The sequence below is a fragment of the Carcharodon carcharias genome, chromosome 12, assembly GCF_017639515.1.
Source record: "Carcharodon carcharias isolate sCarCar2 chromosome 12, sCarCar2.pri, whole genome shotgun sequence".
NCBI classification, from domain to species: domain Eukaryota; kingdom Metazoa; phylum Chordata; class Chondrichthyes; order Lamniformes; family Lamnidae; genus Carcharodon; species Carcharodon carcharias.
The window spans coordinates 33,365,013-33,386,741 of record NC_054478.1 but is presented as its reverse complement, the minus strand read 5'-3'; the positions used below and the strand labels follow the sequence as shown (position 1 = coordinate 33,386,741).

General features: G+C 41.4%; 1 protein-coding gene across 3 annotated transcripts in view; it reads left to right on the top strand.

The window, feature by feature from the left end:
- rif1 (replication timing regulatory factor 1) overlaps positions 1-21,729 on the top strand; it is a 92,383-nt gene that overhangs the window by 17,321 nt on the left and 53,333 nt on the right. For 2 of the 3 annotated variants that reach the window (XM_041200481.1, XM_041200480.1), the window contains exons 4-9: positions 1,302-1,398; positions 7,866-7,996; positions 11,277-11,368; positions 15,021-15,210; positions 15,979-16,071; positions 18,647-18,785. In XM_041200481.1, the coding sequence (XP_041056415.1) occupies positions 1,302-1,398; positions 7,866-7,996; positions 11,277-11,368; positions 15,021-15,210; positions 15,979-16,071; positions 18,647-18,785 (742 nt within the window). Of the gene's footprint in view, positions 1-1,298; positions 1,399-3,790; positions 3,892-7,865; positions 7,997-11,276; positions 11,369-15,020; positions 15,211-15,978; positions 16,072-18,646; positions 18,786-21,729 lie in introns of those variants that run through there. The other variant, XM_041200482.1, reaches the window with a different exon arrangement.

Below are 21,729 nucleotides of genomic sequence, written 5' to 3'. Positions count from 1 at the left end.
AACATAGAAATATAAAGTTAAAAGCAAAATACTGCAGATGCTCGAAATCTGAAATAAAAACAGAAAATGCTGGAAAAACTCAGTGGGTCTGACAGCATCTGTGGAGAGAGAAACAAGAGTTAATGTTTCTTGAGTATGTATGGCTCTGAAGAAGGGTCATGCAGACTCAAAACGTTAACACTGTTTCTCTCCCCACATAGCTGTAAGAAGTTGTAACTGTTTATAAATTCTTTAAAATATATATAAAAATGAGTATGCATTGCCCCTTTTAAGTCTGGTAGTAAGTTCTGGAGGGACCTGGGTGAGTATTTGGAAGCAAAACTGATTGAGGGTTATAGTTTTGTATCTTTGAGACTGCCATATGCCATTGAGTATTACAATTTTAAATGGATCTTAAATAGTTCATAGAGTATACACAGGAGCAACAATCAGGCATCTGCAATATTTGTGCTGTCTTGTACGCTGATCAGTGAAAATATTCTGTTCCCGAATCAGTATATTTTAAAACTATTTCAGGGTGACACATTTTCAAACTTGCAGTGTACTGGAGTTAATCATATTTTTGCATTGGGACCCTAATTTTTGAATAACTTAATAGAAGGATCACAGAAATTCAAATTGGATGTTATGTAATGCCTGTTTTACCACTGTGATGCCTGGCTGTTTATTATTTGTACATTACACCTGTTCTTTCAAGTCAGCTTGATAAGTATTTTTCTCTTAGAATAGTTTTACAACTAATTTGGGGTAATACAAAAATTGTACAACTTGTAAAAAGTAGCAGATGTTCTCATTGGGATGTTCTTGAAGGAGCAATGCAACTTTTTACAAATAACATTTTTGAAATGTTTTCATAAGTTTCTCCCCCTCTTCTCTCCTCACCCCAGTTTTTTTGATCTATCAGCTGACTTTATTAACAGTTGAATACAATTTGATGTCAACTGCAAAGTTTAAAAAATGGAAGTTCCTGCACCTTCATTCAAAAATAGAATCGGAGAATTTTGAGGGGGAGAGTCTTATATATTTGTTCTCTGAATCTCTCTAGCTTTATCATAGTGCTGTATAACCCTGAATAGAAAATAGCTGTTTCTTGTTATATGCCCCTACTCTCTCTCCTTCCATCTCCCCCAAACTTGCAGGAGACCCTTACGGATTATATCAATACAATCTACAGTTCTGCATGTGTATAAGAATATTTTTTTAGCCCTTTCACCAATTATATATACCTTACAACTAAAAGCTTTCTGGTTTCTCATGAAATTTTCCTCATTTTTACCAAATGCTTTTTTCTTCCAATCAAGACTCATCTTTCAAGTTCGGATTCAGAACTTTGTAATGCAGCACTACAAGCCTTGGGATTCTGTGTTTTTCACAGTAATATTAGTGCTGGATTGTCAGGTACAGTTCAATAGAAATTTTCTTCATGCATTTTATTTAAGTAATTTTAAAACTTTTGCAATATATTTTTATGTACTGAATGTGCAAGTAATATTCCCCTTTTTGCTGTATAGAAAACTTCTGATAAGCTGCCTCTGCTGTGCCTTTCCCTTCTACAAGCCAACCTGGCCAAATTTCCTCTAATGCTTGTCCTGCTCAAGACCTGAACACACACTCTCCTTTTCCTAGTTTCTCTCCAATCTCCCCTCATGCCCTTTCTGAGCTCAACTTGTCAACGATCCCACCTCTTGCTACATCAACCCTAACTACATTAAACTATGGAACACCCAACACACATCCCCTCTCCCCTTCTTGGTCCCATGTTAGCCAGCATTGATTGTTAATGGTCCTCTACAGGTATTGTCCTTCTTTCTTTTAAACCTGCTGTTGTCACCCCTCTCCTCAAAAAACCCAACCCTTGACGCCACTGTCCTTGCAAACTACAGTCCCGTCTCCAATCTGCCTTTTCCTCATCCAAGCCCTCGAATGTGTTGTCGCCTGCCAAATTGGTGCCTACCTTTCCTGGAACTCCATGTTTGAACCCATGCAGTCAAGTTTCTACCCCTGCTACAGAACTGAAATGGCTCTTTTCAAATTTACACATGTCATCCTGTGTGAGTGTGACAAAGATAAACTTTCTATTCTCATCTGTCTTGACTTGCGTGTAACCTTTGACATGGTTAAGCACACCACCCTCCTCCAATGCCTCTTCACTGTTGTACAGTGGGTGGGGGTACACTCAGCAGGTTACTTTCTTACCTATCTAATTGTAGCCAAAGTATCACCTGCAATGGCTTCTTTTCCTGCTCCCACACTGTTACCTTTGATGATCTATCGCTGGACCCCTCCCACTTTTTATTTCCACCTCAGCAACATCATTTGAAAGCATAGCGTTAGTTTCCCCATGTCTGCTGGCGACACCCGGCTCTACCTCACCACCACCTCTGTCGATTCTTACACTGTTGATAAATTATCAGACTGCTTATCTGACAAACAGTACTGGATGGGCAGAAATTTCTTTCAATTCAATCTTCCCAATATTTAAGCCATTATTTTCAGTCTCCGCTTCAAACTTTGTTCCCTAACTACCAATTCCATCCTTCTCACTGGTAACTGTCTAAGATTAAACCTTGGCGTCATACTCGACCCTGAGATGAACTTCCGAATTAGTTTTCGGCCTTTGCTAAACACCATCTATTTCCACTTGCATAATGTCACCTGACTTTGCTCCTGTCTCAAGTCACATGCTGCTGCAACCCACATTCATGCTTTTGCTGACTATTCCAATGCACTCCTAGTTAGTCTCCCAAATTCCACACTCCAAAACTCTGGTGCCAACTTCTTAGCTCACACCAAGTACTGTTCACCTATCACGCCTGTGCTTGCTGACCTATGTTGCCTCCAGGTCAAACAATGTCTTGACTTTAAAGTTCTTATCCCTGTTGCAAAATCCATCCATGACTAAATCCCTTCATGACCTCGCCCCTCCCTATCTCTGATTTCTAAGCCCTAAAACCCTCAGAAATTGTGCTGCTCTAATTCTGACCTCTTTTGCATCCCCAATTTTAATTGCTCCACTTTTGGCCGTGCTTCAGTTGCCTAAGTCTTAAGCACTGGAATACGTTCTCTACACTTCTCTGCCTTGTCTACCTTGCTGCTCCTTAAAACTTTAACTCTTTGACCCAGCTTTTGGTCATTGACCAAATATCTCCTTATGTGGCTCAGTATCATACTTTGTTTTATAATACTCCTGTGAATTATAATACTAAGTTGAAAAGGAGCACTTTAAGTGATGGCAAGGAGAAGCATTAATTTAACAAATCATTAAGAAAGTAAGTAATTAGCTAACTAAAGAGCAGTGGGAAGGTGAGAGCTGAGTAGGGCATAAAAAGCAGCCGACTGGAGCGGAGCACAGGAGTCCAGAACGTGACACCAGGAATAAAAAGTGACATCGGCACAGGGGAAGGAGCTGATTGGTAAGTAGTTGGTGAGTATTTGTACTTTATAGGCTCCAGTTTATAAAATATAGTTTATAAAGTTAAGACAGGACAGCTCAGACAGGTGGAATGCGCATCCTGTGACAAGGGAAATCGTGGATACTTCCCATGGCTGAGGGGATCACTAGTTGCAGAAACTTGAGCTCTAGGTTTTGGAACTTGAGTGACAGCATCCGCCGGCTGATAACTATGTGGATAGCCCCTTTAGGGAGGTGGTCACACCGCAGGTTAAGAAAGTGCAGGCAGAGAGGGAATGGGTGACTGCTGGACAGTCTGGGAGAACCAGATAGGTCGTGTATGAATCCCCTCTGTCCATCTCGCTCACTAACTGGTTTTCTGTTTTGGATACTGGTGAGGGTGATGATTCCTCATGGGAGTGCAGCAGAGCCAAATCCGTGGCACCACAGGTGGATCAGCTGCACAGGAGGGGAGAAAGAAAAGTGGAAGAGCAATAGAGGTAAGGGAATTCTATAGTTAAGGAAACAGATGTTTCTGCAGTTGTAGATGTGACCCCCAGGATGCTATGTTGCCTCCCTGCTGCCAGGGTCAAGGATGTCAGTGAGTGGTTGCAGGACATACTTATGGGGGACGGTGAACAGCCAAAGGTCATGGTCCATATCGGAACTGACATAGGTAGAAAGAGGGGTGGAGTGTTGAAGGCAGATTTTTAAAAGTTGGGAAACAGATGAAAAAGTAGAGCTTCAAAGGCAGTAATCTCAGGATTACTCTGTGCCAGTGAGTACAGGAATGGGAGGATAAAGTAAATGAATGCATGGTTGTAGAGATGGTGCAGGAGAGAAGGTTTTTAGTTTTCTGAAGCAGTGGGACCAGTTCTGGGCAGTTGGGACCTGTACAAAAAGGATGGGATACACCTTGGCAGGACCAGGGCCAATATCATCACAGAGATTTGCTAGTGCTGTTAGGGAGGGTATAATCTAGCTCGGCAGGGGGGGGTGAGAACTAGATAGAGAACTCGGATAGGAGAGAAACAAAACTGGTAATGGTAGATAGAAAAATAGTATGTGAAATTGGAAGGCACTGGAACCAAAGACCAGCAGCAAGCAGGGTTAAAATACAGAAAAATGTTAAAGGCAAGATAAAAGGCAGTTTACCTAAATGCATGCAACATTTGCAATAAGCTAGATGAAGTGACAGCACAAATAGAAGTAGAAGGGTATGATCTAATTGCCATTATAGAGATGTGGCTCCAGGGTGATCAAGGCTGGGAACTGAATATTCAAGGGTATTTGACATTAAGGAAGGATAGGGAAAAAGGAGAAGGAGTTGGGATAATGCTTTTAAAGGATAAGATCAGTACATTAGTGAGAGAGGATCTTAGATGGGAAAATTAAGATGTAGAAGCAGCAAGGGTCAGCAAACATTGGGTAGGAATTATTTATAGACCACCAAACAGTTGTGGTAATGTAGGATTAAATCAGGAAATTAGAGTTGCATTCAACAAGGGTAATACAGAAATCAGGGGGGACTCTAATCTACATATAGACTGGGCAAACCTAATTAGCAGTAATGCTGTGGAGGGCGAATTCTTGGAATGCATACAAGCTGGTTTTCTAGAAGTTTATGTTGAAGAACCAACTTGAAGAGCTTGCTATTTTGGATCTGGTATTGTGCAATGTGAAAGGGCTAATTAATCTTAGCCTCTCAGGAATAATGATGATACAATGATATAATTTTACATTGTTTGAAAATGATATCGTTCAATTTGAGACTAGGATCTTAAATCTAAGCAAAGGAAACTATGAAGGTATGAGTAGCAAGTTGGCTGCGGTGAACTGGGAAACTACATTAAAAGGTATAACAGTTGACGGGCAATTGCTAGCATTTGAAGAATTAATACGTGGTTTACAACAAATATACATGCCTTTGAGGCACAAAAACTCAATAGCATAAGTTACCCAACCATAGCTAAGGAGAGAAGTTAAAGATTGTATTAGTTCAAAGAAAGAGGCTTATAAAGTTTCCAAACAAATGAGTAAGCCTGAGCATTGGGAACATTTTAGAGTTCAGCAAAGGAGATTCAAGAAACTGATGAAAATAAACTAGCCAGATACACAAAGTTGGACTGTAAATTGGTATGTTAAAAGAAAAAGATTTGCAAAGGCAAAGATGGGCTCATTACAGGCAGAGACATGAGAATTTATAATGAAGAATAAGGAAATGGCAGAGAAACTAAAATACTTTGTCTGTCTGTCTGTGTCTTGGAGAAAGATACAAAAAGAACTCCCATAAATAGTAGCGAGCCAAGGCACCACAAAGAATGAGGAACTAAAATAAATTAGTATTAGTAAGAAAAGTATCACTGAAGAAATTAATGAGACTGAAAATCAGTAAACCTCCCAGCCTGATGATCTACATCCCAGACTGTAGAGGTTGCTGTAGAGATATTGGATGCATTGGTGGTCATCTTCCAAAATTCTATACTTTTGGAATGTTTCCACCAGATTGGAAGGTAGCAAATGTAAGCCTGCTATTTCAAAAAGGAGGCAGCGAGAAAACGAGTAACTACAAAACTGTTAGCTTGACATCAGTAGTAGAAAAAAATGCTAGAATCTATTGTAAAGAACGTGATAACTGAACACTTAGAAAGTAATGGTAGGAATGGGCAGTCAACATGGATTTGTGAAGGAGAAATCATGTCTGACAAACATGATTTTGTTTGAGGATGTAACAAGCAGAATAGATGAGGGAGGACCAGTGGATGTTGTGTATTTGGATTCCCAGAAGGCTTTCAATAAGGTCCCACTCAAGAGGTTAGTAAGCAAAAGTAGAGCACATGGGATTGGGAGTAATGTACTAGTGTGGATTAAGAACAGAGTAGGAATAAACAAGTCATTCTGAGCTGCAGGTTGTGATTGCTGGACTACTGCAAGGATCAGTGCCTGGGCCTCAGCTATTCGTAATCTATCAATGATTTGGATGTGGGGACCAAATGTAATATTTCCAGGTTTACTGGTGAGCTAAAACTAGGTGGGAATGTAAGCTGAGGAGGGTGCAGAGACGCTTCAAGGGGATTTAGACAGGCTTAAGTGAGTGGGCAAGAACATGGCAGATGAAATATAATGTGGAAAAATGTGAACCTATCCAGTTGGTAGGAAAAACAGAAGTGCAGAGTATTTCTTAAATGGTGAGAGATTGGGAAGTGTTGATGTCCAAAGGGTAACCTGAGTGCCGTTGTTCATGAGTCACTGAAAGCTAACATGCAGGTGCAGCAAGCAATTAGGAAGGCAAATCTACAAGATGCACTGCAGGAATTCATCAAGGCTCCTTTGGCAGCACCTTCCAAGCTCACAACCACTACCATCCAGAGGACAAGGGCAGCAGATACATGGGAACATCACCACTTAGAAGTTCCCCTCCAAGTCACTCACCATCCTGACTTGGAAATGTATTGTCGTTTCTTCACTGGGTCAAAATCCTGGAACTCCGTACATCACATGAACTGCAACGGTTCAAGAAGGCCTCTCACCACCACCTCCTCAAGGACAACCAGGGATGGGTAATAACTGCAGGCCCAGCCAGTGAAGCCCACATTCTCTCAATGAATAATTTTTTTTAAATGGTATATTGACCTTTATGCAAGACAATTTGAGTACAGGAGTAAATATGTCTTGTTGCAATTGTAGAGAGCATTGGTGAGTCAGCATCTGGACTATTATGTGCAATCTTGGTCGCCTTACCTAAGGAAGGATATATTTGCCATAAAATGAGTGCAACAAAGGTTCACTAGATTGCTCCCTGGGATGGTGTTATTGTCCTAAGTGGAGATATTGAGGAGACTGTGCCTGTATTCTCTGGTGTTTAGAAGAATGAGAGGTGATCTCATTGAAACATATAAAATTCTTACAGGGCTCGACAGAATAGATGCAGGAAGGATGTTCACTCTGGTTGGGGGGGGGTGTCTGGAACCAGGGTGGGGGAAAGTCTCAGAACAAAGGGTAGGCCATCTAGGACTGAGATGAGGTGGAATTTCTTCACTCGGAGCGTGGTGAATCTTTGGAATTCTCTACCCTGGAGGGCTGTGTAGTAGGTTCAAGGCAGAGATAGATAGAATTCTAGATATTAAAGACATCAAGGGATTTGGGGATAGTGTGGGGAAAATGGTAAAAGATCAGCCATGATCTAGTTGAATGGCAGAGCAGGCTTGAGGGGCTGAATGGTCTACTCCCCCTATTTCCTATGTTTCTGTGAATTGTCATGAGTGTTTTTACATTAAAGACACTATATAAATATAAGTTGTAAGCTTGTCAAAGTGCTTAACTGCCTTTATTCAAACCCTGCTGTAAAATTCTCAGTTCCCTGGTGTAGATGGTATTCTTGCAATATGGCAGTACATAATGCTATAATTAGCTTTTAGGGTTGACCTCCCATATAACTATGAATAATTTGTCTTTCCTTCTGTTTTCCCTGCAGAACCTGAAGCCAGACAGTTGATTATGACACTCTGTGATATTGCAGTCAAGTCAACTGATAAGAACACGTGTACAAGAGCACTTTGGGTTATATCAAAACAGAGTTTTTGTGCAGAAGTGGTTGCGAAGGAGGTGAGCTTTCCTGCAACTATTGCTGTGTTTATAACTACTCTGTTCTGGATAGTAAATTGAATTAATTTTTCCTGACACAAATTGCACATTTTGTTCAATTTGAGTTTAGTGGTTATTTTATTGGCTGCTGCTGATAACCGCATACGGCACCCTCCCAGCTGATGAACCAGTACGCCTCCATGTTGAACATCAACTGGAAGAAGCACTGAGAGTGGCAAGGGCACAGTATGCACTCTGAGGGGGGGTCTTCAGTGTCCATCACTGAAAGTGGCTCAGTAGTACCACTATTGGCTGAGCCCTAAAGAACATAGCTGCTAGCTTCAGACTGTGGCAGCTGGTGAGGGAACCAACAAAAAGGACAAACCTTCATGATATCGTCCTCAGCAATCTATCTGTACCAGATGCATCTATCCGTGACAGTATTGGTAGGAGTGACCATTGCACAGTCCTTATGACTATGTACTCCTGCCTGCCTTCACAATGAGGATACCCTCCACCGTGTTGTGTGGCGCTACACCGTGCTAAGTAGAAACAGATCTACCAACTCAACTGGGCACCCATGAGACGCTGTGGGCCATTAGCTGCAGCAGATTGTACTCGAACATAATCTGTAATCTCATGACCCACCATATCATCACTCTACCATTACCATCAACCTGGGCAATCTACACTGGCTTATTGAAAAGTACAAGAGGGCATGCCAGGAGCAGCACTAGGTATCCCTAAAAGTAAGGTGCCAGCCCGGTGAAGCTACAACAGGACTAACATGCCAAACAGTGGGAAGCAGCATGCAATCCCACAACCAACGGCTCAGATCTGAGCTCTGCAGTCCTGCCACATCCAGTTCTGCCTCATCCAGTCATGAATGTTGTGGACAGTTAAAGAAATAGCTGGAGGAGGAAGCTCCAAAAATACCCCCATCCTCAATGATGGGGAGCCCAGCATGTCAGTGCAAAAGACAAGGCTGAAACATTTGCTACAATCTTCAGCCAAAAGTGCTGAGTGGATGATCCACCTTGGCCTCCTCCAGAGGTCCCCAGCGTCACAGATGCCTGTCTTCAGCCAATACGATTCACACCACGTGATATCAAGAAACAGCTGAAGCACTGGATAATGCAAAGGCTATGCACCCTGACAGCATTCCAGCAGTCATGCTGAAGGCTTGTGCTCTACAACTTTCCGCACCCCTAGCCAAGCTGTTCCAATACAGCGACAACACTGGAATCTATCCGGCAACATGGAAAATTGCCCGAGTTATGTGCAATTACAGCCCCATCAGTCTACTCTTGATCATTAGCAAAGTGATGGAAGGGGTCATCAACAGTGCTATCAAGCAGCACTAGCTCAGCAATAATCTGCTCACTGAAGCTCAGTTTGGATTCCGTCAGGGCCACTTGACTCCCGACCTCATTGCAGCCTTAGTCCAGACACTGACAAAGGAGCTGACCTCCGAGGTGAGAGTGACCACCCTTGACGTCAAGGCATTTGACTGTGTGTAGCATCAGGGAGATCTAGCAAAACTGAAATGGTTGGAATCTGGTGGAAAACTCTCCACTGGTTGAATTCATACCTAGCAAAAAAGGAAGGTGGTTGTGGTTGTTGGAGGTCAATCATCTCAGTCCCAGGACATTGCTGCAGAAGTCCCTCAAGGCACTGTACCAAGCACAAACATCTTCAGCTGCTCCATCATAAGGTCAGAAGTGGGGATGTTCACTGATGATTGCACAATGTTCACCATTCACAACTCTTCAGATACTGAACCAGTCCATGTCTATATGCAGTAAAACCTGGCCAACATCCAGGCTTGGCTGACAAGTGGCAAGTAACATTCACACCACACAAGTGCCAGGCAATGGCCATCTCCAACAAGAGAATCTAACCATCTCCGCTTGACATTCAATGGCATTACCATCAATGAATTCTCCACAATCAACTTCCTGAGGAATATTATTGGCCAGAACTGAATTGGACCAACTGTATAAACAATGTGGCTACAAGCGCAGGTCAGAGGCTGGGAATTCTGCAGCAAATAACTCACCTCCCAACTCTCCAAAAGCTGTCCACCATTTACAAGGCACGAGTCAGGAGTGTGATTGAATGCTCTCCACTTGCCTGGATGAGCGCAGCTCCAACAGCACTCACGAAGCTTAACATCATCTAGGACAAAGCAGCCCGCTTGATTGGCACTCCATTTAAGCATTCATTCCTTCCACTGTAATATCAGTGTTGTACCATCTACAAATGCACATCAGCAACTCACCAAGGCTCCTTCAACAGCACCTTCCAAACCCATGCCACTACCAGCTAGAAAGACAGCAGCAGTAGATGCATAGGAACGCCACCTTCAAGTTCCCTTTTGAGCTACCTGTGTTCTTGACTTGGAACTGTATCACCATTCCTGAGAGGCTTGCATTGTCAGAGGGTCCTGCCTTTTTAGATGAGATGGTAAGCCATGGCCCCATCTGCTTGTGGAAATAGATGTTAAAAAAGCCACAGCATAGTTTGAAATAGAGCAGAGGGATCTGGCTAACACTTATTTTTCTCCACTAACACCAATAGAAACAGAAATTGGAATTGCCATCCCTGTTGCTATTTACAACATGTGTGCAAACTGGCTGCCACATTTATTAAGACAAGTGACTGCATTTCAAATGCAATTCTTTGATTATAATGGACTTTAGAATATCCTGAGAATGCAATAGAATGCAATATAAATGCAGGTTCTAGCACATGAACATACTTCATGCCACCAAAAAGCAGATCAATCTCAATTTAAATGTTAATTGTTATCATTGAGAATGATCTTTTGCAGTATGTCTAAATACGACTCTTGTAACTTGCTCAGCCCTTTCCTACTGTCTCATTTTGAATGTTCATAATTATATAAAAAAAATTAGGGAGGGAACAGGTTCTGTAGATGGTTGCATACCAAAGTATTGAGCTTTTCACCTGAGGAAAAAGTCATAATGAAGTACATCATCCAAAATCCTGAAGTATTTTAATGTAATTTATGGCTTGAGCTTACTGGCACTATATTAGAGCTGATTTTAAGCTGCTATAGCAATTGATCAGTTGGTTCACAATTGTTTCAATGCTTACATTTGTAGCATAAATGCAACTTCAAACCTTAGCTTGAATTATTTATTCAGTGAAGGTTCTTTAAGACTGCACTACAATTTTAACCTAATTTTTCTGTACCTTCCTGGATTTTTTTTTTGTCTGTAGTGTATTAAGTGTTGGCCAGTGACCAAATTGCTCACTAGTTTTGTTTTGCTGTTAGGTTCAAAATGTACTTGGAGCAATGGAAACAATATTAACAAGAGATCAACAGTCAATGGTCATTGAACATGAAGCCTTAAACCTTATTATAAGGTAAGTGTGGATCAAAGTGGAATTATTCACATGTTTATTCATTTAAGAAGTAATGTATTTGCAAAGTAAGGATGTTGCAAAGTATGTGGATTCTAGAGATCAGGAGGTTTGTATTAGTTCAGTAATTTTCTGAAATAGTTCCAGCAGATACATATTCATTTGAGTTTTTTTATTACTGAATGGGAAGATTTTCACTATTCTAAAAATACATTTGATAAAACTGATGTTGCAAATCAATATGATCAAGCGAAATCCCTTAATTTAGCTGGTTTGCTATCTGCGGTGACTTCATGACTAACTTTTTAAAAAGATTTCGAAATTATCTCCTGGAAAACACTGAAAACTGAATTAACATTTTTGTCTGGCATTAAATGAAGACCCGTTTGAATTTTCTATTATTGTTAATCATTCATGGGATGTGGGCATTGCTGGCTAGGTCAACGTTTATTGCCCATCCCTAATTGCCATTTAAACCATGTTATGCATATTTCTATTTCGAGAATAAGGCTGGAAAATACTGTTTCAGTTTACTGAAATATTGTGATGTTCAAACTATTGCTGTAATTAAACAGGGTAAATGGAATTCAACCCTGAGAAGTGTGAGGTGATGCATTTGGGGAGGTCAAACAAGGCAAAGGAGTACACAATAAATGAGAGGATATTGAGAGGTGCAGAGGAAGTGAGGGACCTTGGAGTGAATGTCCACAGATCCCTGAAGATAGGACAGGTTGATAAGCTGGTTAAGAAAGCATATGGAATCGTTTCATTTATTAGCTGAGGCATAGAATATAAGAACAGGGAGGTTATGCTGAAGTTATACAAAGCATTAGTTAGGCCATAACTCGAGTACTTTGTGCAGTTCTGATCACATTATAGAAAGGATTAAATTGCGCTAAAGATGGTACAGACGCAATTTACGAGGCTGTTGCAAGGACTAGAAAATTGCAGCTATAAGGAAAGATTGGATAGGTTGGGATTGTTCTTGGAACAGAGGAGGCTGAAGGGAGGTTTGATTGAGATGTACAAAATTATGAGGGACCAGGGTAGAGTGGATGGGAAGGGTCTATTTACTTTAGCAGAGAGGTCAGTGACTAGGGGGCACATTTAAAGTGATTGCTAGAAGAATTGGAGGGCAGATGAGGAAATCTTTTTTTCACCGAAGTTTGTGGGGGTCTGGAACTCACTATCTGAAAGGGTAGTAGCAGCAGAAACCCTCAACTCGTTTAAAAGGTGTCTGGATGTGCACCTGAAGTGCTGTAAACGGCAGGGCTACAGACCAAATGCTGGAAAGTAGGATTAGGCTGGGTAGTTTGTTTATGGGCTGGTGCAGATATGATGGGCCAAGGGCCTCTTTCTGTGCTGTAAACTTTCTATGATAAAGAACACACAAACTTTGCCTGCACAGTGCTGCACGCATGCACTTTGTAAGCTATTGATTTTTGCCTGCTTAGAATGTTGCAGTCTGTGTTGAAGTGGTCTCTTCTCATATGGCTTCCTCTGTGCTTGAGAATTCCCAAATCCACCAATAAGAGACGAGCATTGAGGACAGACCTTTCCACACAACCAGGCCTGCAAAATTGGTGGTTTATAAAATAGAAATAGCCAAGATCCAGGTACAGTGTGTTTCCTCACTTTCTGTAACATGTAAGCTTTAGCTAATGAGAACCTTAAACATTGCCCTGGGAGAGGTTAGGCAAGGGTATGAAAATGTAACTTTTTAGGTTGATTCTATGTAGTTTCAATTAGTCTGACTGCATCAAAATCACTCCAGTAGCTTACAATTATATAGCACTTAGCGTAGCAAAAATGTTTCGAGGCGTTTGCTAAGTGATATCAAAAGGAAATATTTTTTGACACTGAGCCACAAATGACAAGTGACCATAAGCTTGGCCAAAAAAGTAGATTTTAAGGAGCATCTTAAATGGAGAGAGAGGCAGGGTGGAAATTCCAGAGCTTGGGACCAAGGCATCTGAAAGCATGCCTGCCAGTGGTGGAACAATTAAAATTTGAGATGCACAAGAGGCAAATTTTAAGACTGAGGTCGTCAGACTAAGATACTGTCAGTCAGCAAGCACAGGGTGATGAATGAATAAAACTTGCAATGCGTCAAGATACTGCAAACAAAGATTTGGATGACTTGAGTTTATGTAAGGTGGAAAATGAGAAGCCAGGCAAGAGAGTGGTAAAATAATCAAGCTTAGAGTTAACAAAGGTACAGGTGAGGGTTTCAGCACCAGATCAGCTGAGCCTGTGTCAGAGTCTAGCGATGTTATGAAGGTTAAGTAGGTAGTTTTGGTGATGTAGAAGGTATATGGTCAGGAGTTCATGTCTGGGTCAACACAATACCAAAGTTTCGAGTGGTCTGAATTGGTTGCAGGTAGTTGCCAGGGCTGGAAACTGCGTTTTTGCCAGGAACCAAAGCCAATGGCTTCAATCTTCCTAATATTTAGCTGGAGCAATGTTCAGCTCTTCCACTATTGAATTATGCACTAGCAGTGTGACAAATTAAGACAGTAAAGGAGTCCAGAGCAGTGTGGTGTGATAGAGCTGAGTGTCGTTGGCATATCTGAGGAACCTGATGTTTTCAGATGACATTGCCAAAGGATTGTATGAAGATGAGAAAATATAGGTCAAGGATAGGCCTTTGGGGCACTCCAGAGAAACCATGCAGGAGTGGGAAGAGAAGCCATTGCATGTGATTCTCTTGCAATTATTCAATAAATAAGAATGGAACCAAACCAAATGCAGTTCCACCCAGCTACACACCGGGTGAAAGGTGTTACAGAATAGCGGTATGGTCTTGAGAATTGCAGGCAAGTTGAGAAGGATGAGGAGGGATAGATAATCAGAGAATGTCATTTGTGACTTTGATCAAGACAGTTTCAGTACCATGGTGGGACTGGAACCCTAATTGAAGAGACTCAAACATGGAATTGTGGGGAAAAAGAGCACAGATTTGGAAGACAACACTTTAAGGACTTTGGTGAGAAAAGATGTTTGGAGATGGAGCAGTCATTTGCAAGGAAAGAGGTGTTGAGGCTGGATGTTTATTTTGAAAGGGGTGAGGACAGTTACATTCAAGAGAATTGGCATATAATAGCTTAATATTGTGCTAGATTTTGTAAAGATACATTGTTATAAAGTTCATAATGATTAATTAGAACCTCATCACTGCACTAACTTAGTAGTGCTTAGTTTCATCTGAGTAAACTTTAAACCTGATGAAGACATCATGAATTAAAGATTTTCTTTCAAATATATATTGGTCTACTGAAACATTTTAAAGTGTATGCTTTAAAGTGTAAACTTTATATCATAATTGTATTTGCATTTTCAAATTAATCATGTCTGAACAGGAGCAGTAAGATATAAGTTTTTATATCAAAATGTGTTCAGTGGTCTCCTGATAGTGAATATTCTTGTAGGGATTTTAAAAAATGTTTTTCTTAAAGTTGCAAGTTTTATTGATGTCACTTGAGTCTCTGATCTGACTCGTCAAGACAAGTTTTAACACCTCTGTTATGTGATATTTGTAAAGATGAAATGTTTTTTTTATTAGACAGTGTGTGAGAGATCTTCAAGCAGATCTGTTTGTAAATTAGGAAAGTTTCTGTGGATAGTTTTTCTAAACTTTTACTTCTCCTGTTTTAAGGCTGGTAGAGCAGACACCAGTTCAGATGGGAGAAAATGCTGTTCAATGGGCCAGGCTAATACTTCCTCTTGTAGTTCATTCAGCCCCCAAAGTACGGTTACGGGCAGCAACAGCTCTGGAAATGGGGCTACCACTTCTACTTCAAAAGCAGCCGGATATAGCAGGCATAATTGAGCCCCTAATGACCTCAGTAAGTATGAGAATAAGAACACTTGTTATTTTGTCTCTCTTTTTAAAATAACAATTCTCCAGATTACTGATGTACTGGAATTTCAAAGCCTATTTAGTTTGTAAACTTTCCCCTTCTGTGATTGCCTAAAAAAAAACTCTGCTTTGGTTACCATGTGTCAATCCACAGCCAAAAGGTTCTTTTTTCCTTTGTTACTATTTTAGCTGGCATGTATAATTTTGTCAGTATGGCTCAAAAGGTCACCCCCGTGCTTTTGAGTCAGAAGGTTGTGGGTTCAAGTCCCACCCCAGAGGCTTGAGCACAAATCTAGGCAGACACTCTGTCTTATTTGGGGATATGGTGCATCCTCTAAGGTGCCCTCTTTCAGATGAAGTGTTTAAACTGAGCCCTTGCCTGCTCTGTAGGGTGGGTGTACAAGATTCTGTGGTAATATTTCAGAAGAGCATGAGAGTTCTGCCTGGTGACAGAATCAATATTTATCCTTCAATCAACATCAGATTTTTTTTAGTATATAAAAAGTGTTCATTTTCATATTACTGTTTGAGGAACCTTGCTGTGGGCAAATTGATTTTACTACAGGGAATTGCACCTACTGATCAAATATCTGCTGAGCTATGAGACTCGCTATTTGGGAAGACAAAGGTACAGGCCTGTGCCTCTGCCTTTTTTGTGGGTCATTGAGTTTGTGCAACAAATTCATTTTCTGTACCTTTCTTTAAAAAACAAAGGGTATAGTCATAAATGTTCAAATATTTCATATTGTTTCAGAAAATGATTCCAGAGCTCCAGAAACTCTTCACAACAAAAAATGAAACTTATGTGTTGAAATTGTGGCCCCTCTTTGTGAAATTGTTGGGAAAGGTAAGATTATCCTAGGCATTGCCTCCCAATAGATGATGAAATGATGGGAAAGAGGTACACACTTTATATTTTCAATTAATTGCAAAGTAGACTAAGTTGCTCAAAGCTGTAAATACTGGAGCCCATGAAGTTGCTGCAAGAGAATATTTTACTGTAGAATATTCAAAGTTAAGAATATAAATAGGAACAGGAGTAGACCATAGGGCCTATTGAGCCTGCTCTGCCATTCCATTAAATTTCCTGACCACTCCCCATATCACTTCATACCTCAACATTTATATATTCACAATGAAGCATCCACAACCTCTTGGGTAGAGAATTCCAAAGAATCACAACCCACTGAGTGAAGATAGTTTCTCATTGTGGTCTTAAATTAATAGGCCATAATCCAGAGACTCTGCCTCCATATTCTAGATTCCTCAACCAGGGAAAACAACCTCTGTGTCTATCATATCAAGCCCCTTGAGAATCTTGAAGGTTTCATTGAGATCACCCCTCATTCTTCTAAACTCCAGAGAGTATAGGCCCAATTTACTTAGTGCCCCATTACAGGACAACCCCCTCATTCCAGGATTGAATCTAGCGAACCTTAGCTGCACTGCTTCCAATGCAACTATATCCTCCTTTTAAATATGGGATCAAAACTCATAGAGTTATATTCATAGAGGTCTACAGCACAGAAAAAGGCCCTTCGGCCCATTGAGTCTGCGCCAGCGCAACAAGTACCTAACTATTCTAATCCCATTTTCCAGCACTAGGCCCATTGCCTTGTATGCCATGGCATCGCAAGGGCACATACTACTTAAATGTTATGAAGGTTTCTGCCTCTACCAACCTTTCAGGCAGTGACTTCCAGATTCCAACTACCCGCTAAGTGAAAAAATTCTTCCTCACAACCCCTCTAAACCTCCTGCCCCTTACCTTAAATCTCTGCCCCCTGGTTATTGATCCCTTCGCCAAGGGGGAAGTTCCTTCCTGTCTACCCAATCTATGTCCCTCATAATTTTATACACCTCAATCATGTCCCCCACCTCAATCTCCTCTGCTCCAGGGAAAATAACCCCAGTCTACCCAATTTCTCCTCATAATTAAAACTCTTCAGCCCAGGCAACATCCTGGTAAACCTCCTCTGCACTCTCTCTAGTGCAATCACATCCTTCCTATAATGCGGATTCCAGAACTGCACGCGATACTCTAGCTGTGCCCTAACCAGCGTTTATACAGTTCCAGCATAACCTCCCTGCTCTTATATTCTACGCCTCAGCTAATAAAGGCAAGTATCCCATATGCCTTCTTAACCAACTCATCTACCTGTCCTACTACCCTAAGTACTTGTTGGACACGTACACCAAGGTCCCCCTGATTCTCGGTACTTCCCAGGATCCGACCATTCATTCTGTATTCCCGTGCCTTGTTTGTCCTGCCCAATTGCACCCAGTACTCCAGTGTGGTCTCACAAAAGCCCTGTACAATTGTAGTAAGAATTCTTTATTCTTTCAGTTCAATTCCCTTGCAGTAAAGGCCAAGAAATTGAAGAAAAATACTGAACCTAGAAATGTACAGTAGATCTCATTCCTTGAAAGGGAGAGGTGGGTTAAAGCTTCAAGTAATATAAATTTCAATGTTGTACATTTATTTATCTCTAGTAGTATACAATTTAAGTAATTGAAAGCTGGGGGTAGGATACATTTGTCCATATGACATGAGCTAGTGTTAAGTGTCAATCCATTATATTGCTCCCCATAAGGTTTTTTTAATTCATTCTTGAGATGTGGGCTTTGAAGGTAAGGTCAGTATTTATAGCCCTTCCCTAATTGCCCTTGAAAAGGTGACAATGAGGTACCTTGAACCAGTGGAGTCCAACTGGTGTAGGTACACCCACAGTGCTTTTTTTCTGAAATAGCTTGATATAACTGACTGGCTTGCTATGCCATTTCAAGAGGACAGTTAAGAGTTAACCTCATTGCTGTGGATCTGGAGTTGCATGTAAGCCAGATCCAGCATGGATGGTGGATTTTCTCCCCTGAAGGGCATTAGGGAACCAGGGGGGTTTTTAACAACAAACCGGCAGTTTCATGATCATTATTAATGAGACTAGCATTTTATTTCAGACTTATGAAGTTACCCCAGCTGCCCTTTTGGGATTTAAACTCTTGTCTCCAGAGCATTAGTCTGGACCTCTAGATTACTAGTCCAGTAACATTGCCACCATGCTACTGCCCCCTTTAAATAAGTGAGGTGAAAAGGCTTGATAGCAATGAGTCCTGGATACCTCCATCCCTGAGCTATTAATAGACAGTTTAATTTTTTTTTCCCTCTGGAGTTTGGAATGTCTTCACATATGTTCCAGACAGACAACAAGAATCCACCTTCCATAGCTTTTACATTCAATTATTTTGGCCCAATATATTAGGAGAAAATGCAGATAGTGCTTGCAAATTTAGGAGCATAATTGGGGGTTGCTAAACAGCATTTACTTTGCTTAGGTGATGGTCAAACCTACAACACAGATTAAACCACAGTTCAGTTTATTTCCCCATAACTTATCAAATTGATCTCTCTTTCCCTGTACAAGTCATTGCACCGTGGAGGAAGTTTCATTAATTCTCTACTGCATTTGGAGGAGTTGGGCTTTCGTAGTGGCTCTCCAGTTGTGAAGAAAATAGCTTTCATTGCCTGGAAAAGCTTGATTGATAATTTTGCATTGAATCCTGGTATGTGAAAGTATGCTTTATCTTTATTACTTTGTGAAATAGACCAGGGTTAGTATTTTTGAATGTATTGCTTGTATGTTTTTAATCTTTTATAATCTAAATGTTGGAAAATATGAAGTGTCAGGTTTTTCCATGACCATTTTTTTGTCTTTTTGCACCTCCAACCACCATACACAGCACATTATTCCCCAGCTGATATCAATTTTATTTGAGGGGTGAGAAGAAAAAAACAAGTACATGCACTCTTATTTCTGGCAGTGATGTTGCTCGAAGTGTGTTTTGATTCTTGAATTCTCCTTTTCAATGTGATTGAAGATTCCAGTTCCCTGAGCAGAAAAACAAACTGATTTATGTAGCACCTTTAATGGAAGGAAACATCCCAAGGTACTTCACAGGAGTGTTATAAAACAAGCTGTGACACTGAGGCACACAAGAGCTTGGTCAAAGACATAGGTTTTAAGAAGTGTCATAAAGGAGGAAAGTTGAGAGGCAGCGAGGTGTAGAGAAGGTATTGACTTGAGACCGAGGCATCTAAAGGCACATGTACCAATGCTGGAGCAATTAATGTTGGTATTGCACAAGAGACCAGAATTAGAGGAGCTCAGATATCTGAGGGTTGCTAGGCTGGAGGAGATTGCAAAAACAGAGAGGGATAAGGCTGTTGAGGGATTTGAAAACAACAATGTGTGGGCCAGCAAGCACAGGGATGTTGGGTGAATGGGACTTGCTACGAATTAAGACACAGGCAGCAAGATTTTAGATGAGTTCAAGTTTATGGAAGGTAGAATGTGGGAGACAAGCCAGGAGTGTGTTGGAATAGTCAATTCTAGGTGTAATGAAAGCACAAATGAGGATTTTAGCAGCAGATGAGCTGAGACAGGGGCAAAGTTGGGCCATGTTTTGGAGCTGGAAATAGGCAGCCTTAGAGATGTGGTGAATATGAGGCCAGAAGCTTACCTTGGGATCAAATATCACGCCAGTGTAACAAACAAACAGGCTAAATTTCAGACTGTTGCCAGGGAGAGGGATAGACTCTAAAGCTAGGGAGTGGAGTTTAGTGCGGGTGCCAAAAACAATGTTTCATTCTTCCTGGTATTTAATTGGAGGAAATTTCTGCTAATCCAGTACTAGATTACGAGTAAGCAGTCTGACAATTTAACAACAGTGGAGTAGTCAAGAGAGGTGGTGATGATGTAGAGTTGGGTGTCACTGGCATATATGTCAAATCTAATGCTGTGCTTTCGGATGATGTTGCCAAGGGGCAGCATGTAGATGAGAAATGTCCACAAAAGGCAGGAGAAACCCAGCCCAGCTAATTACCGTCCCCATCAGCCTACCCTTGATCATCAGCCAAGTGATGCAAGGCATCTTGACAGTTTCTATCAAGTGGCATTTATTCAGCAATAAGCTGCTTGGTGATGCTTAGTTGGGTTTTCCAGGGCCACTCAGCTCCTTTGGCTCATTACAGCCTTAGTCCAAACAAGGACAGAAGAGCTATTCTCGAGGTGAGAGTGACTGCCCTTGACGCCAGGGCAACATATGATCAAGTGTGGCATAAAAGAGCCCTAGCAAAACAGGAGTTAATGGGAATCAGGGAGGAAATTCTCCATTCGTTGGAGTCATACCTAGCACAAAGGAAGATGATTCTGGTTGCTGAAGGTCAATCATTTCATTTCCAGGACATCACTGCAGGAGTTCCTCAGGTTAGTGTCTTAGGCCCAACCATCTGTAGTTGCTTTGTCAATGATCTTCCATCATAAGGATGTTCACTGTAATGTTCAGCACCATTCGTGACAAAAACAGTTGAAGAAGTGAATCTCCATATGCTGCAAGACCATGACAATATTCCGGCTTGAGCTGACAAGTGGCAAGTATCATTCATGCCACACAAGTGCCAGGCAATGACTCTCTCCAACAAGAGTGAACCTAACCTTCTCCCCTTGACATTCAATGGCATTACCACAGCAATCAACATATTGGGGTTTACCATTAACCAGAAACTGAACTGGACCAGCCATATAAATACTGTGTCTAGAAGAGCAGGTTAGAGGCTAGGAATCCTGTGGCAAGTAACTCACCTCCTGACTCTCCAGAGCCTGTCCGCCATCCTGAAGGCACAAGCCAGGAATGTGATGGAATATACTCCACTTGTCTGAGTGCAGCTCAAACGACACTCAGGAAGCACGACACCATCGGTCAAAGCAACCCACTTGATTGGCATCCATCTACCATCTTTGGCATTCACTCTCTGCACCTCCGACGTGCAGTGGTAGCAGCGTGTACCATCTACAAGATGCACTGCAGCAACTCACCAAGGCTCCTTCAATAATCTTCCAAACCCATGATCTCTATCACCTAGAAGAATAAGAGCAGCATATGCATGGGAAGACCACCACCTGCAAGTTCCCCACCAAGTCACACACCATCCTGACTTCCAACTACATCACCATTTCTTCACTGTTGTTGGATCAAAATCCTGGAAGGCCCTTTCTATCAGCACTGTGTGTACACCTGCAGCACATGGACTGTGGTTCAAGGAGGTGGCTCACTACCATCCTCGCGAGGGAAATTTGGGATGGGCAATAAATGATTGCCTAACCAGTGACACCTGTGAAGGAATCATTTTTTTAAAAGAATTGGTGGGGGCCAACGAATTGGGAGCAGGAAGAGAAGCCATTGAATGTCATGGGGAGATGGTTAGATTCTCTTGTTGGAGATGGTCATTGCCTGGCACTGGTGTGACGCTAATGTTACTTTGGTGTTGTATGAAAGTTCTAGACATTGTGACTTCTCACCTGCAATCCCTGATCTTCACTCCTCACTAGGTAGAAACTACAGATAGGAATCGGCTTCCTTTCTTTTAACAACTGACTGCTGAGCAGTATCGAAAGAGTCCTCGGCACAACTCTGGCTCACCCTCATTTTGGCAGATTGTGAGGCACAG